The 15,363-nt window shown below is 43.7% G+C and overlaps 1 protein-coding gene across 2 annotated transcripts in view; it reads left to right on the top strand.

The window, feature by feature from the left end:
- The window catches only part of USP11 (ubiquitin specific peptidase 11), a 165,297-nt gene that overhangs the window by 60,556 nt on the left and 89,378 nt on the right, over positions 1-15,363 (top strand). For both annotated transcript variants that reach the window (XM_029611904.1, XM_029611911.1), the window contains exons 4-5: positions 11,166-11,283; positions 11,591-11,736. In XM_029611904.1, the coding sequence (XP_029467764.1) occupies positions 11,166-11,283; positions 11,591-11,736 (264 nt within the window). The remainder of the gene's footprint in view (positions 1-11,165; positions 11,284-11,590; positions 11,737-15,363) is intronic.

The raw sequence follows: 15,363 nt of genomic DNA, 5'->3' as shown, positions 1-15,363 counted from the left end.
CTGGCGGCTTCCATCTCTCCGGCGTCCGTAGAGGCGTCCATGTCCGGAGCCTGAGACGCCCAGAGATGGATGGTACAGCTGAATTGAAACAGAACACATACCTCCTCCGGTCTTGCTGCTGGGTTCTCGGTTCTTGCTGCTGGGTTCTCCAGTCGGATGGGTTCTCCTTGCTGCTGGGCTCCCCTGTTTGCCTCTCCAATCTGCCGAGCATTTCGAGCATTTCTCAATCGAGCATTTCCTATTCTGCTTCTCAACCGAATGAAAAATATCGCCAGAGCCAGTATATACATGTTGTCCATGGCACCGTCCGGTACGAAGCTGACTGAACACCACACTAATGCCAGGGACAGGGTAGGCGGTAAATACTCAGGTTAAAGACGTGGTAAATAAGCTGGTTAAAAGGGCGATAATTTGGGCGCACGTTACTGTATCGGAGGGAATAGCTAATCCAATCATTAACATGTCATATGTGGCGGGCGGAAACGGATACACGTCCTTTTCGGCAAGCGGTAAGGACGCGTAAAAGCCGATACTGAATCGCGGGTACGCCTTACGCGTCCAAAATGTGCGTCCAAAGCTGGTTAAAAACCGGGTAACCATGGCCGAGGTTTACTGTATTGGCCTGTTTGTATGTAAAGCTTATCATGCATATTTCAGGGTTAAACTGGGTGACCAGGACAAACCTTGGGCACCACATAAAGTGTGCAGGACATGTGTTGAAAACCTGAGAGAGTGGACTAACGATCAGAGAAAAAGTCTCAGCTTCGGAGTTCAATAGTGTGGCGAGAGCTCCAAAACCATGTTGATGACTGCTACTTCTGCATGGTAATTATTACAAAGAGAGGGAAAAGGATCAACAGTCCAATCCACAAAACTTCAACTAATTAATGGCGCTTTGGCGCCATTTTTGAAATTATCGGCTGAGACAGTGTTTGTCCGGGTAAGCTTTCTTTAGCGACACAGAAGGGATTGAAGAATGTTGGCCGCTTTATGCAAAAAATTGTTGAGAAATATCCCCTGAAGAAAATTGTTTTCTACAATCGAAACATGATTCATGTCGGGAATGATTCAATTGATATTTCACAAAGCATGGGCTAAGTATTCCTCTCTCTAAATTTTGGAGTCTAAAAAATTTTTTAATTTTGGTGAGAAGTATAGCTTTTGTTTCACATTTATACCTTTTTAAGGGGAATTTGGAAATAAAATTGTGGCAAAAAATATTAAGAGATTAGAATAAAGTTTAGTACTGATATGAGCAAAATGACAATAAATGATTAAATATTATATCCTGCTTTGTAAGCTGATTAAGGCTTGCGGCCCATTGCGAGGCGAGAGGCTGCAGATTGAAATTCCAAAGCAAAGATCTTTATGATATTGTCATTTGCCATTAATTAGTTGAAGTTTTGTGGATTGGACTGTTGATCCTTTTCCCTCTCTTTGTTTGGTTTCTGACTGTATTAGAGAGGTGTTCTGCTTCTTTGTTTGTTGGTAATTATTACAGGCATGAACACAGACAAAATCTTCCATCCAGTACCCAAATCTCCCCTCAGCTATAAGACACAAACATGATGGCAGACTACTGCTGGTGTTTACAGCATGACAACCCTGATCATAACTATTCCAGAGCATCCAAAAAGAGAAAATTTCTCCCTAACAATTAAAATTTGCACAACTATTGCTCTCTTGGTTAGACGATAGACTGGTTTTTTGCATGAAACAAATATATTACGTGCTATCGCTTCTTCAGAACTTATTACCCTTGATATTCGACTTTATAATCTTTAATCAAACATTTCTCATTTGTGAAAAAATTTGACATATTGCATATTTTATTGACTTCATTTTTGGAATCCGCACCTTTCATTTGGGTAAAATCAGCAAAAATAATTGTCAGCAGAAAACATTTTTTCAGATGTTAGACCAGTATTGCTGTTTTATGTACTAAATGATTTTAATATTGTATGTTTTTCCCTCTGCATTCTTATAATTTGTAAACCATTGTGATGGCTCGTCTTAGCAACGGTATAGAAAACTTGATAAATAAATAACCAGGGATGCATCCTCCCTGGGGTGGGGAGTTCATATGGATGGATTTGGCACCCAGGGTTTGTTGTCCACTCAGGAACATTCTTGTCAAACCAACTTCCTGGAGCTTTGGGTAATCAGGTATGCACTGTCGGCTTTCAGAGATCGGCTGTCCAACATGATTGTCCTGATCCAGACTGGCAACCAAGTAGCCCGTATGGTATATCAACAAGCAGGGAGGCACGGGATCATACCCCCCCTGTGTCAGGAAGTGGTCCAATCTGGTCATGAGCTCTGTCTCACGGGATGTGCTCAGGGCCAATGTACCTGGCCGGGACGGAAAATGTGGAGGTGGGCAAGCTTCGTCGAGCCTTCAGACCCCACGAGTGGTCCCTGGATCAGGGGATAGCGAATCGGATATTCTGCCTCTGGGGGAGCCTGGAGGTAGATTTGTTCTCATCCCACTGCACCAGGAAAGTGTCTGGGTTCTGCATTCTATTCAGGTCATTCTGCAAACCAGCCTGACACCCTGGCCCTTCATTGGGGCAAGGGTCTTCTATACGCATATCCTCCGGTTCCCTTAGTGGCAAAGACTCTCTTGAAGCTTCATGAGGACAGTGAGACTATGATTCTCATAGAACCTCATTGGCTGAGACAGGTCTGGTTTCCACTCCTGTGGGAGTTGTCCATCCGGAAACCAATCATTCTGGGGACTTTGCCAGATCTCATCATGCAGGATCAAAGCAGGCTGCGGCATCCCAGTCTCCAGGCCCTGTCGCTCACAGCCTAGATGTTGAGAGGTTAATCCTGCAGCCGCTTGATCTTTCTGAGGATGCCTTGGGTCCTGGTGGCTTCTAGAAAGTCTTCCACTAGAAAGCCCCATGGATTGAAGTGGAAGTGTTTTTCCATGTGGCATGAGCAGAAGGCCCTAGATCCGATCTCCTGCCGCACACAAAAATGCTTGATTACATTCTACAGTTTTTGGAAGCTGTCTTAAAAACCAACTTCATTAGAGTTCATCTTAATGCAATTGGTGCATACCGCCAAGGTGTAGATGGTACGCCCATCTCTATACACCCTATAGTTGTATGATTCATGTTGGCCTGCTTCAATTGAAGCCTCCCCTAAGGCCTCCTGCCATGTCTTGGGACCTCAACATGTTAACTCAGCTGATGAAAGCTCCTTTTGAGCTGCTGCACACCTGTAGCCTGAAGTACCTGACCTGGAAGATCATATTTTTGGAGGCGTTCACTTCAGCATACAGGGTCAGCGAGCTCCAGGCCTTAGTGACTTATCCACATTATACTAAGTTTTATCATGACTGAGTGCTCTTGCATACACACCCTAATTTCCTGCCTAAGGTGGTGGCTGTTTTGCATCTTAACCAGTCATTCGTCCTGCCAACATTCTTTCCCAGGCCCCATTCGCACCAAGGCAAATGAGCACTGCACAGTTTGGACTACAAGTGTGCCTTAGCCTTCTCTCTGGAGCGGACAGAAGCCCTTAGACAGTCCACCCAACTCTTTGTTTCTTTTGATAAGAATAGGTTTGGTGTTGCCGTTGCCAAACAGACAATATCAAATTGGCTAGCAGATTGCAACTCTTTCTGTTATACCCAGATGGGATTGCATCTTGGGGGGTCAAATCAAGGCTCATTCTGTCGCAGCCATGGCAGCATCAGTGGCTTGTGTAAGGAGTACCATTCTGCTTGTTCTTGTGGGCAGTTCCCTTGGAGGAGATCTGCAAGCTGTGACGTGGAGTTCTCTCCACACATGTCTGAATAGTGATGGCAGATGTGACAGTAGGTTTGGCCAGTTTGTCCTCCAGAACCTGTTTGAGGTGTAGAACCCAACTCTCCAAACCTTAGGGCCTTTTGTTTAGGTTGAGGAAGTCTTCCCCCCTCCCCCCCCCTTGTTACCAATAGCACCGTTGTGCCCATTGGCACCTGGTTAGATCCTCTATTGCGTTGGGGAGCAGCCTGTAGCTAGGGATTCACCTTGTATAAGGAGTACCACTCTGCTTGTTCTTTGCAGAGTTGCTTACCTGTAATAGGTGTTCTCCTAGGATAGCAGGATGTTAGTCCTCACGAAACCTACCCGCCACCCCACAGATTTGGGTTTCTCCTATTTTTTATTTCTATGTTATGAAACTGAAGAGGGACCCCCACGTTGCTGCGTGGTTTTAGGGCATGTTGGGCATGCCTATCAAAGTTTCTAGAAATTGTCATAAGTTTTCTGCATCGGACTCCATTTGATGTCACCCATGTGTGAGGACTAACATCCAGCTGTTCTCGGAGAATACCTGTTACATGTAAGTAACTCTGCTTTCTCTGTGGAACAGTGTCAAAAATTGCACTGAAATCCAAATGCTCACCACCCATTTGTGTGGCCTCATTAGAGAACTCAAGTTTATCTGGCAGTATCTTCATGAAATCATATTATCCCAGGACAAGCAGGATGCTAGTCCTCACATATGGGTGACGTCATGAACAGAGCCCTAGTGCGGGAAAACTTTCTGTCAAAGTTTCTAGAAACTTTTGACTGGCCTCGAGAGGCCACTGAGCATGCCCAGGATGCTATGATATTCTCTGCCACAGGTGTCTCTCTTCAGTCTTCTTTTTTCCGTGCTGCCACTAGCATCGCGGGTCAGGAGCCGTTACGGTTTTTCAAGTGACTAAATAGTCATATAATTATTCTATTGATATTCTCTCTCACATAATCTCTCCGAGGTTTGTTACCACCGGCTGGTGAGTACCTCTTGAATTATATTAAGAGAATTTTTCTCTCACGAACTCCCATTTTACTCGACGGCTGTCGACTTAAAATGGCGACCGGTTTTAAAAAGTGTACCGTTTGTACTAAAACGATGTCAATTACCGACCCACATTTAGAATGAGTAGTGTGTCTGGGCAAAAACCACAATATCACTAACTGTGATAAATGTGGTGAAATGTCGGCTAAAACACGGTCTCGTCATGAAAAAATGGAACATCTATTCCATTTGCAACTGATACCTTCACCGTCTAAATCATCGAACTCTTCTCCGGCCGGAACGACTAAACGCCTCTTGGTCAAAAAATCTCGACCACAGGGATCCGGAGATCAACCGTCCCCTCCGTCGTCCGTTGCATCGACTAAGTCGGCAGAACATACAAAAGCCAAACATCGACATCGACCTCGACATCCCCAGAGGAGCCAATGACAAAGCGGCCACGTATTTAAGATACATCGGTCGCATCACCACCTGGGCCTTCACCATCGATGCCGCACGTTCCTTCTCAGGACTTAACATCACAGCCACCGCCACCGCTTACACCTGCATTATCAACAGCAGCTGTACAGCCGGAATTATCTGATTTAATCAGACAAGCGGTGCTACAGGCGTTCAAAGAACAAGTTTTTCCGGCGATACCGCCGATGCAACCAGCATCGATGCCGGTAGAGATACCGATGCCGGTAGGATCACCGATGCCGATGTCATCAATGACATCGACTTCTCGAGTACCGAGAATTATAACGGCATCGACGTCGATTTATGCTCAAATACCATCCACTTCCTCGATGACTGGACCATAGACGTCGTCGACACTGTCTAGGACGGCTCGTCCGATTCCCTCGATGCTGATGACTGAACCCTCAATGACATCGAAACCTCCTGATCAAGGGCAGGAAAATTTAGAGTTTTATCGACAACTTTTGGAAAGATACCAAAAAGTTATCGATACTCTACCACCGAAAAGTCTCAAGATATTTTTCACACTTTTCCCGTCGATGATTCTCAGCCAGGCCCTTCAGACCTTCACCATCCTAAGCCAACTGCAAGATCTCCTTATAGAGAGGACCCAGAGGATTCCTGGGATGATCAACCATCTGATTCTTCAGAGGATTTTCTTTCAGATCCATCTCCTCCTGATCCTAGGAAAAGATCTCCCCCTGAAGATCTTTCTTTTTCTTCCTTTATTCAGGATATGGCAGACTCCATGCCATTTAAACTTTCAGCTGAACAAGACAACAGACACTAGAGGTATTACAGTTCATGGACCCACCTAAGCAGGTCTTAGCTGTTCCAATACATGAGGTCCTCTTAGATGTTCAGAGTAGAATATGGGAACATCCATCTTCAGTGTCTGCAGTCAACAAAAGAATAGACTCTACCTATTTGGTACAGCCAGTTCCAGGTTACCAAAAACAGCAACTACCATACCAATCTGTTGTGGTAGAATCAGCACAGAAAAAATCAAAGAGAGTCTGTCCACACTCCTCCAATCCACCAGGCAAAGACCATCGTTTTCTTGATGCCTTAGGCAGGAAGATGTTTCAAAGTGCAATGCTCAATTCTAGAATTTCTGCGTATCAATTATATATCACGCAATATCAAAGAAATATGTGGAAGCAGATGGAAGAGCTTATCACCTCTCTTCCTTCCCAATTGCAAGAGCATGCACAGTCTATCATCAATAAAGGATTGGAGGCTGGAAAACACGAGGTGAAGGCGGTATATGATAACTTCGAGACATCTTCTAGGGCAGCAGCTACGTCAATTACTGCAAGAAGATGGGGATGGCTAAAGGCTTCAGACCTTAGGTCTGAAGTGCAAGACAAACTAGTTGATCTACCATGCCAAGGGGACAATTTGTTTGGGGACAAGGTCCAGGAAGCAGTCCAGCAGCTAAAGGACCATTCAGAAACCCTTCGACAGTTGTCTCAAACATCACAAGATACTGTCCCTCAACCTCCTTGTCTGTTCCCTCGAAGAGATACTAGGCGGCCCTATTATAGGCCAAGAAGATACTACCCCCAGGCTTCTAGGGGAAGATCTACAAGACCACTACAACGCTCTCAGGCCAGACAGCCTAGAACAACTAGGCCACAGCCTCCTCCACAAACAGGACCGGCAACAGGCTTTTGAAACTCAATCCAGAGAACAGGCCAAGTCACCAAATCCTCACTCACACCTACCAGTAGGAGGAAGAGTGAAAAATTTTCAGGAACATTGGCAAGCAATCACATCAGACCAGTGGGTACTCTCTGTAATATCTCGAGGGTATAAACTGAACTTCCTATCACTTCCTCCACAAAATCCTCAAAGATTCTTCACACAAACAGAATCTCAACTTCTCATTCTACAAACAGAATTATCCACCCTTCTGAAAGCAAGAGCTATACAACTCGTACCTCGCTCTCAGAGGGGCAGAGGATTCTATTCCCGATACTTCCTCATTCCAAAGAAGACCGGAGGCCTTCGTCCCATTCTAGACCTCAGAAATCTCAACATATTTCTACGAAAAGAAAAATTCAGAATGATTTCTCTGGGTACCATACTTCCACTTCTTCAAAAAGGCGACTGGCTTTGTTCTCTGGACCTTCAAGATGCTTATGCTCGCATACCAATTTTTCCACCTCACCGCAAATACCTGCGCTTCATGGTAGGCCATCAACATTACCAATACAAGGTTCTACCTTTTGGACTAACCTCTGCTCCAAGAGTATTCACAAAATGCCTAGCTGTCATAGCTGCACATTTGCACAAACAACATGTCCATGTTTTTCCATATCTAGACGACTGGCTCATAAGAAGCCCATCTCAACAAGGAGCTCTAACTTCCCTCAATCACACAATTACTCTGCTTCACTCCATGGGATTTCTCATCAATTATCAAAAGTCCCACCTCACTCCATCTCCACTACTTCAATTCATAGGAGCAGAGTTAAACACCACACTCTCAAGGGCTTTTCTCACCGAGGATCGAGCAGACACACTTTCCCTTTTGGCAAGTTCCATACACTCCAAGAAACGAGCAACAGCTCTCCAATTCTTGACTTTACTAGGACATATGGCCTCCACAGTACACGTAACTCCAATGGCGCGACTTGCTATGCGAATAACACAATGGACTCTACGATCCCAATGGATCCAAGCCATTCAACCATTGCATTCTCCAATTCAAGTTACCCACCAGCTACGTTCCTCTCTACTATGGTGGATAAACAAGGACAACTTGCGCAAGGGCCTACCCTTCCAACAACCAATACCACAAATAACTTTAACTACAGATGCATCCACCTTGGGTTGGGGAGTGCACATAGACAAACTCCAAACCCAAGGGACTTGGACAAGACTCGAAGCAACATTTCAAATCAATTTTCTGGAACTTCGAGCTATATGGTATGCCCTTTATGCATTCAAGGACTGCCTTTCTCACAAGACGATTCTAATCCAAACGGACAACACAGTAGCCATGTGGTACATCAACAAACAGGGAGGTACAGGCTCGTATCTCCTTTGTCAAGAAGCTGCACAGATTTGGGGCTGGGCCCTGAACCACTCAATGTTTCTCAGGGCCACATATCTAGCAGGCATTCACAACGTAGTAGCGGACAAACAGTCGTCAATTCCAACCACACGAGTGGTCACTGAATCCTGTAATAGCATCCAGGATTTTCCAACGTTGGGGTCAACCAGCAATAGACCTCTTTGCCTCACATCTGAATCACAAAGTGCAAAACTTCTGCTTCTTACACCAACAGAAGAGCCAACTTGCCAGAGACGCCTTTGCTCGTCCTTGGAACTCAGGCCTACTATACGCGTATCCCCCGATACCGCTCATAACCAAAACTCTCGTGAAGCTACAACAGGACAAGGGGTCCATGATATTCATAGCCCCCTATTGGCCTCGACAAGTCTGGTTTCCCACACTGCTAGACCTCTGTCAGGGATCCCATTCGTCTGGGACTAGCTCCCAATCTCATAACTCAGGATTAGGGTCGGTTGCGCCATCCCAACCTCCAGTCCCTAGCCCTAACAGCATGGATGTTGAAAGCTTGATCTTACAACCGCTCAATCTTTCATCCAATATATCGCAAGTACTTATAGCTTCACGTAAGCCTTCCACACGAAAGAACTATTCTTCTAAATGGAAGAGATTCACCCTGTGGTGCAGACAAAAGAGTATTTATTTATTTATTTAAAAAAGTATTTATATACCGTTTTTTAAAAAAGAAATTTTATCAAAAACGGTTCACAGATTTAAAACCAAAAATAAAATAATCAAAATAAAATGGAATTTTTAAACTTTACATAAAAATTGGTAATAACTAGACAGAATGCTAGTATATAAGGTTATTAAAAATATAAAAAGTTTGGAACCATGGGATTATTGTTTTGGGGGAAAAGGGGAAAAAGGGGGGGAAGGGGAACGGGAGGAGGAAGGGGAAGTGGGAGAAATAGAGCGTAAAAATTATATGAGATAAAGGGAAGAAGGGAGAAGGGTATGATAGTTGGAAACGTGTGAATGAGCAGGTATGTTGTAGTTATGTGTAGTATAAATGGGATTGTAATGGGTGTAACTATGTTTAAGAGGGTAATTTCGGTATTGATGATTAAGTTTAATTAGAAGACGAGTTGAATGCAAGTTGAAAAAGATATGTTTTGAGAGATTTTTTGAAATGTGCAGGGTTGGTAGTATTGATCCTTTCACCTGCCCCACTACTTCTCTTTTAGATTATCTATACTATCTTTCAGACTCTGGTCTCCAGACTTCATCTGTAAGAGTTCACCTGAGTGCAATCTCTGCTTACCATAACAGAATGGGAGATGCACCAATATCTACACAACCTCTTATCACTAGGTTCATGAGAGGTTTAACTCAACTCAAACCACCAATTCGGCCTCCAGTCCCTACATGGGATCTGAACTTGGTCTTAACAAGACTCATGCGTTCCCCTTTCAAACCCATAGACTTTTGTGATCTTAAATTTCTCACGTGGAAGACTATCTTCCTCATAGCCATTACATCAGCTAGGAGAGTAAGTGAGTTACAAGCATTGGTCACATATGAACCTTACACTAGGTTTCTACATGACAGAGTGGTTTTCCGAACACATCCAAAATTCCTTCCCAAGGTAGTTACGGAATTCCACTTGAATCAATCCATAATTTTACCCACGTTCTTTCCAAAGCCTCATTCTCATCAAGGTGAATGAGCCTTACACACCTTAGACTGCAAGCGTGCATTGTCTTTCTACGTAAACCGCACCGCAGTCTACCGAAAATCTAAGCAACTTTTTGTTTCTTATGATCCAAACAAGCCAGGTAAAGCTGTGGGTAAACACTTTGTCAAACTGGCTAGCAGATTGCATACAGTTTTGTTATGAACAAGCAGGCCTTCCTCTCCAAGGGCGAGTAACGGCACATGCAGTCAGAGCAATGTCAACCTCAGTAGCACACTATCGTTCAGTACCAATACTAGACATTTGTAAAGCAGCAACATGGAGTTCTCTTCACATATTTGCAGCTCATTACTGCTTAGATAAAGAGGGACGACAAGATTCAGCGTATGGACAATCTGTCTTAAAGAACTTGTTTCCAGTATAAACCCAACTCCTTCCACATCCAACCTGCTGTGATTTTCGGCTGACTCAGTTCATCAACAATACTTACCTGTTCCTTCTCTACAAACTGAATCAGCCTTTAGCTTGCTAATCACCCATATGTGAGGACTAGCATCCTGCTTGTCCTGGGATAAAGCAAAATTGCTTACCTTGTAATAGGTGTTATCCCAGGACAGCAGGATGTAGTCCTCACGGAACCCACCCACCACCCCTTGGAGTTGGGTCTCATACCTTTTCTTATTTTACATTTGCTAACGCTTTTGCTACATACGAGACTGAAGAGAGACACCTGTGGCAGAGAATATCATAGCATGCTGGGCATGCTCAGTGGCCTCTCGAGGCCAGTCAAAAGTTTCTAGAAACTTTGACAGAAAGTTTTCCCGCACTAGGGCTCCGTTCATGACGTGACCCATATGTGAGGACTACATCCTGCTGTCCTGGGATAACACCTATTACACGGTAAGCAATTTTGCTTTTTCAGGTATCCTGTACTTTTTTCAAGGTACTGCCTTGTCTGTATTTTATTTTTTTTGTTAGTGGTATTCTATAGCTTTTCCCACTATAGAAGTTAGAATGATGGGTCTGTAGTTGTCTGCCTTCTCCTTGTTCCAGTTGTTGTGAAGTTGTGGGATTCCATGTTCCATGAGGCTGCTCTGTTGTCCCTGGCATTTGACTTGATTTGAATCGTCCATTGCTCCTGTCTCTGCCCTCTGCTTCACTCCTTGCCTTCTCTCTGTTGTCTCCCTGCAGGTGGTGGATCTTCCCAGTACTCCGAAGGTAGAAGTGTACCCTGTGGAGCTCTACTTGTGCCAGCACAGTGACATGGACAATCTGCTTACCGCCCAGTTCAGCCGCACTGACACAATCGGTAATTCTGTTGCTGCTGTGGCACTGGGAAGTTGAGGGAGGATGGGGAGGAGAATAAATGTCATGGCTGTTCTGTGATTATTAGCTTGAATACTCCGTTTACTAATCACAGTTTCCTGGTTAAAAATAATTGTGCTCGGTTACTGCAGAGTGACAGTGGTTGACAAACCTCAGTTTGTGGTGTTCTCATGAAGCAACATTATCAGATTTTTAATTGATAGGTGGATATTATCATGTAGCTAGATGTTAAGCTGCCTCCTTCTCCTCTTCCCTCCCATGCCCCCCCCCCCATCTTCTACCTCTCATAGATAGCGTTTTGAAGGAGGCCCGGCGGCTCTTCGAGGTGCCCCCTGAAGAGGAAATGCGGTTATGGGTGAAAAATTCAGACGGTTCGTGTGAACGGCTGCGCAATGTGCACATGTCTGTGCTGGACTCCTGTCTCGGCACAGGGCAGGTAATGCTTTTCATGCCTAGTGCCCATTAGGGAGAACGCAGACCCATGGATGAGAGCCACTATATAAGGGTGATCTTTCCTTCATTCTTCAGCTCCCAGATCACATCTTTGGGTTCACCAGTTAAAAACCATTCTTTTGCTTCCTGTGGCAATAGATGAGGAAAGTGAAAATGTTCTGTGCTGGTATTATCTAGTGATAAATGTCCTTTTGCAACATTCCCTTCGCCTTGAGGGGGGGTGTCTTGGCTCTTTAACTCCAAGCTTACATTGGCCTTAATTCACTGTAGTCTGTAAGTGTGCCTGACCTAAGGAAAAAAGGCAAATTATGAAAACGCATTAAGAAAATGTATGAAAGTGAAGCGAGGATTTTTTTTTTTCCTAAGCAAGTTGATTTTCCAGATAGCTGCTGAAAGTTCTGTGCTAGCACTTTGGCCTTTTTTGTTTGTCTTAACGAGTAGAGTTTTGATCATTCCCTTAGAAATATGACGAGGCAGCTAAAAGTCCAAACTAGATGCTGGGAAAAGCAATTTGAAGGTTTACACACCCCTGCAGGGAATCTTCCTAGCCGTAAGAACATAAACGCCATGCTGGGGAAGTCTGAATTTCAAGCCCAGCATCCTTTTTCTAATAGTGGCTAATCTAGGTCACATTGATTTATTTATTTTATTTAAAGTATCTATTACTTCCATAGTTCAGGGCGGGGTACAAAGTATACCTACATAAAATATCTATCATTAAAGCACTTGTACTTAAAATATAAAGTGTTAAAATGGTTGACAAAAATAATACAACACAGGACTTTGCTTCAATAAGAACATAAGCACAAAGATAAGAAAGAAGAAAATGGGGGAATAAGACAATGGAGACTGATTTATTTATGCATTATTCACCACCTTAAAGGCTTTTGGTTTTTTTTTTTTTTTATATTGTTGAATAAACATTGGAAGGGAGTACTACAAGATTGGACCAGCTGTTGAAAATGCAGTTTTCCTAGTCTCATCAAGATGGGCAACTTTCAGTGAGGGGGTGGCATCTAGGGGACCTTGATTGGAGGGTCTAAGATCATGCTGGAGTATATACTTCGAGTTTTGAGGAAATCCAGGGAGAGGATAGGTTACACTGGTAAACAAAGTTTTTTGTTTCCTTCTGGCTTTTTGGTGTTCCAAATAGATTTTTTTGATGCTGATCACAGATATTACTTCGAAATTTGTACATCACGTAAGGTTTTTGAGAAACAGCCAATTTTGTGTTACAATAATTGTGAAATTTTAAAACATAATTTCGCATACATATATTTTCTTGCTGGACAGTAGTTTTTATGATTTTTAAAATTCATGTCATATTTTTGACTGCCATAAGCAACATAACATGTAACAGAGACTAACTTTTTAAAAAATACACCAAGAAGCTCTGCCTGATCATGCCAGAACTTGCTCGGGCAAGCCCCAGCTCGGCTGCAAGATTCCAACTTGTTTCCATGACGAGCATAAAAGAAGGTGTTTTTGTTGGCCCACAAATCTAAGCTGTGATGGACAGCCACTTTGATGGTCTTCTGCAAGGTACAGAATGTGTTGTGTGGACAGCCTTTTCAAGAATGTCGTTTGTAACTTTCTAGGCAACTATAAGGCAGCAGACTATGTCGAATAGGTTGAAAATCTGTTTCAGGCACACAAATTGATGAAGTGCAACGTCATTGAAGATACATTTTCTTCATTCCCACTTGGACTTCTTCCCAGACAACCTTGGCGCTGTGAGTGATGAACATGGTGAAAGGTTTCATCGAGACATTGTCAAAATGGAGAAACGGTATCAAGGCAAGTGGAACCCCTCCATGCTGGGTGACGATTGTTGGACTCTCATCCGCGAAGCACCGGACAGTGATTACAAATGAAAATCTGCGGCAAAACATTTTTAGTTTTGATTTCTGGTGCCAACATTGCCATTAAAGCTTATGCCGCTACAGACACGTAACAATGCTTAATGTATATCGCACTTTTCTGGCAAACGGTACGTGATACAGACATAATTAATGCATATTTGTGTTCAGCTTGTTAAAATCTACTTGTTTCACCAAAGGTTGTGGAGGAAACAAAATGTTCTCAGAAATTTGTTTACCAGTGTTATTTATAAACTGATATGACCGTCAGTTTGTACTGGATGTGCCATGAGAATAGGGAGCAAATGAAGAGACTGGAGTGGTGTGTTCTCAAATTGAAACACAAGAATTTTGAATGATTTGGAGTATTCTTAAGGCATATGCTGGGAGGCTGACACACAGAGAATTGCAGTAGACAAAGCCAGGGAATATCAAAGACTATAGAACTGTATCTAGCAAGCAGACCCAAAGAGTAGCTCTCTCTTGTTACTTCCAAGGGTAGCAACAGCTTTTCCTAGTTTACTTGGCTAATTTTTTATGGGCTTTCCTCCAGGAACTTGTTCAAACCTCTTTAAACCTCACTATGATAGTCACTTTGATCATGAACTCTTATCGACAGATTCTACCACTTGATAGTACACTGAATGGAAAAGTGTTTTCTACAATATATTTTGAATCTGCTGGTGGTTAGTTTCATGAGCGCGTCATCTTGTTTTAGTGTATTTGAAAGGATAGATAAGCATCCTTTCCTTATCCCTAGATCATTCCAGACAACTGGGTTTTTTTTCCCCACCAGTAGATGGAGACAGAGAAGAACAGCTTTACAGGACTGCAGGTACATAAGCCAGTGTGCCATCTGCAGTCATGCAGTATTTTCTCACCAGCAAATGATGGAGGTGCAAATCCTACAGTCAAACTTTGAGATCAAGTTACTCCTAGGAGTGTTAGGGTCCTGGATTGAGGCCATCCCTCTGGTGGAGTAGGGCCAAGGAGGCTGTATGTGGCCTTTGGTTGTCTTGGACCTGTGTCTCAAGGAGGAACTGATAGCTTTCCATTCCTGTCCCTACCTCTCGAGTGAATTTGGGGTCTGTCTAGCTGAAAAGATCAACAGAAAAGGGAAGTGATTATTCCCTTGTACAGGTCCTTGGTGAGGCCTCACCTGGAGTACTGTGTTCAGTTCTGGAGACCGTATCTTCAAAAAGACAAAGACAAGATGGAGGCGGTACAGAGAAGGGCGACCAGAAAGGTGGAGGATCTTCATCGGATGACGTACGAGGAGAGATTGAAGAATCTAAATATGTACACCCTGGAGGAAAGGAGGAGCAGAGGTGATATGATACAGACTTTCAGATACTTGAAAGGTGTTGATGATCCAAAGACAACGACAAACCTTTTCCGTAGGAAAAAAATCAGCAGAACCAGGGGTCACGATTTGAAGCTCCAGGGAGGAAGATTCAGAACCAATGTCAGGAAGTATTTCTTCACGGAGAGGGTGGTGGATGCCTGGAATGCCCTTCCGGAGGATGTGGTGAAGACCAGAACTGTGAAGGACTTCAAAGGGGCGTGGAATAAACACTCTGGATCCATAAAGTCAAGAGGCCGCCAATGAAGAGTGGGTGACTCGGCCAGAATGATGGCTACTGCCTGGAGACAATACCCTTATTAAATAAACATACACATGCTTACTGTGACTCCAACGTCGCTCTAAGCTTCAACAGCAAGAGGAAATGTGGAAAAAAGGATTCACACTC

The sequence above is a fragment of the Rhinatrema bivittatum genome, chromosome 1, assembly GCF_901001135.1.
Source record: "Rhinatrema bivittatum chromosome 1, aRhiBiv1.1, whole genome shotgun sequence".
Lineage (NCBI taxonomy): Eukaryota > Metazoa > Chordata > Amphibia > Gymnophiona > Rhinatrematidae > Rhinatrema > Rhinatrema bivittatum.
This window is presented reverse-complemented; position numbering and strand designations above follow the sequence as displayed.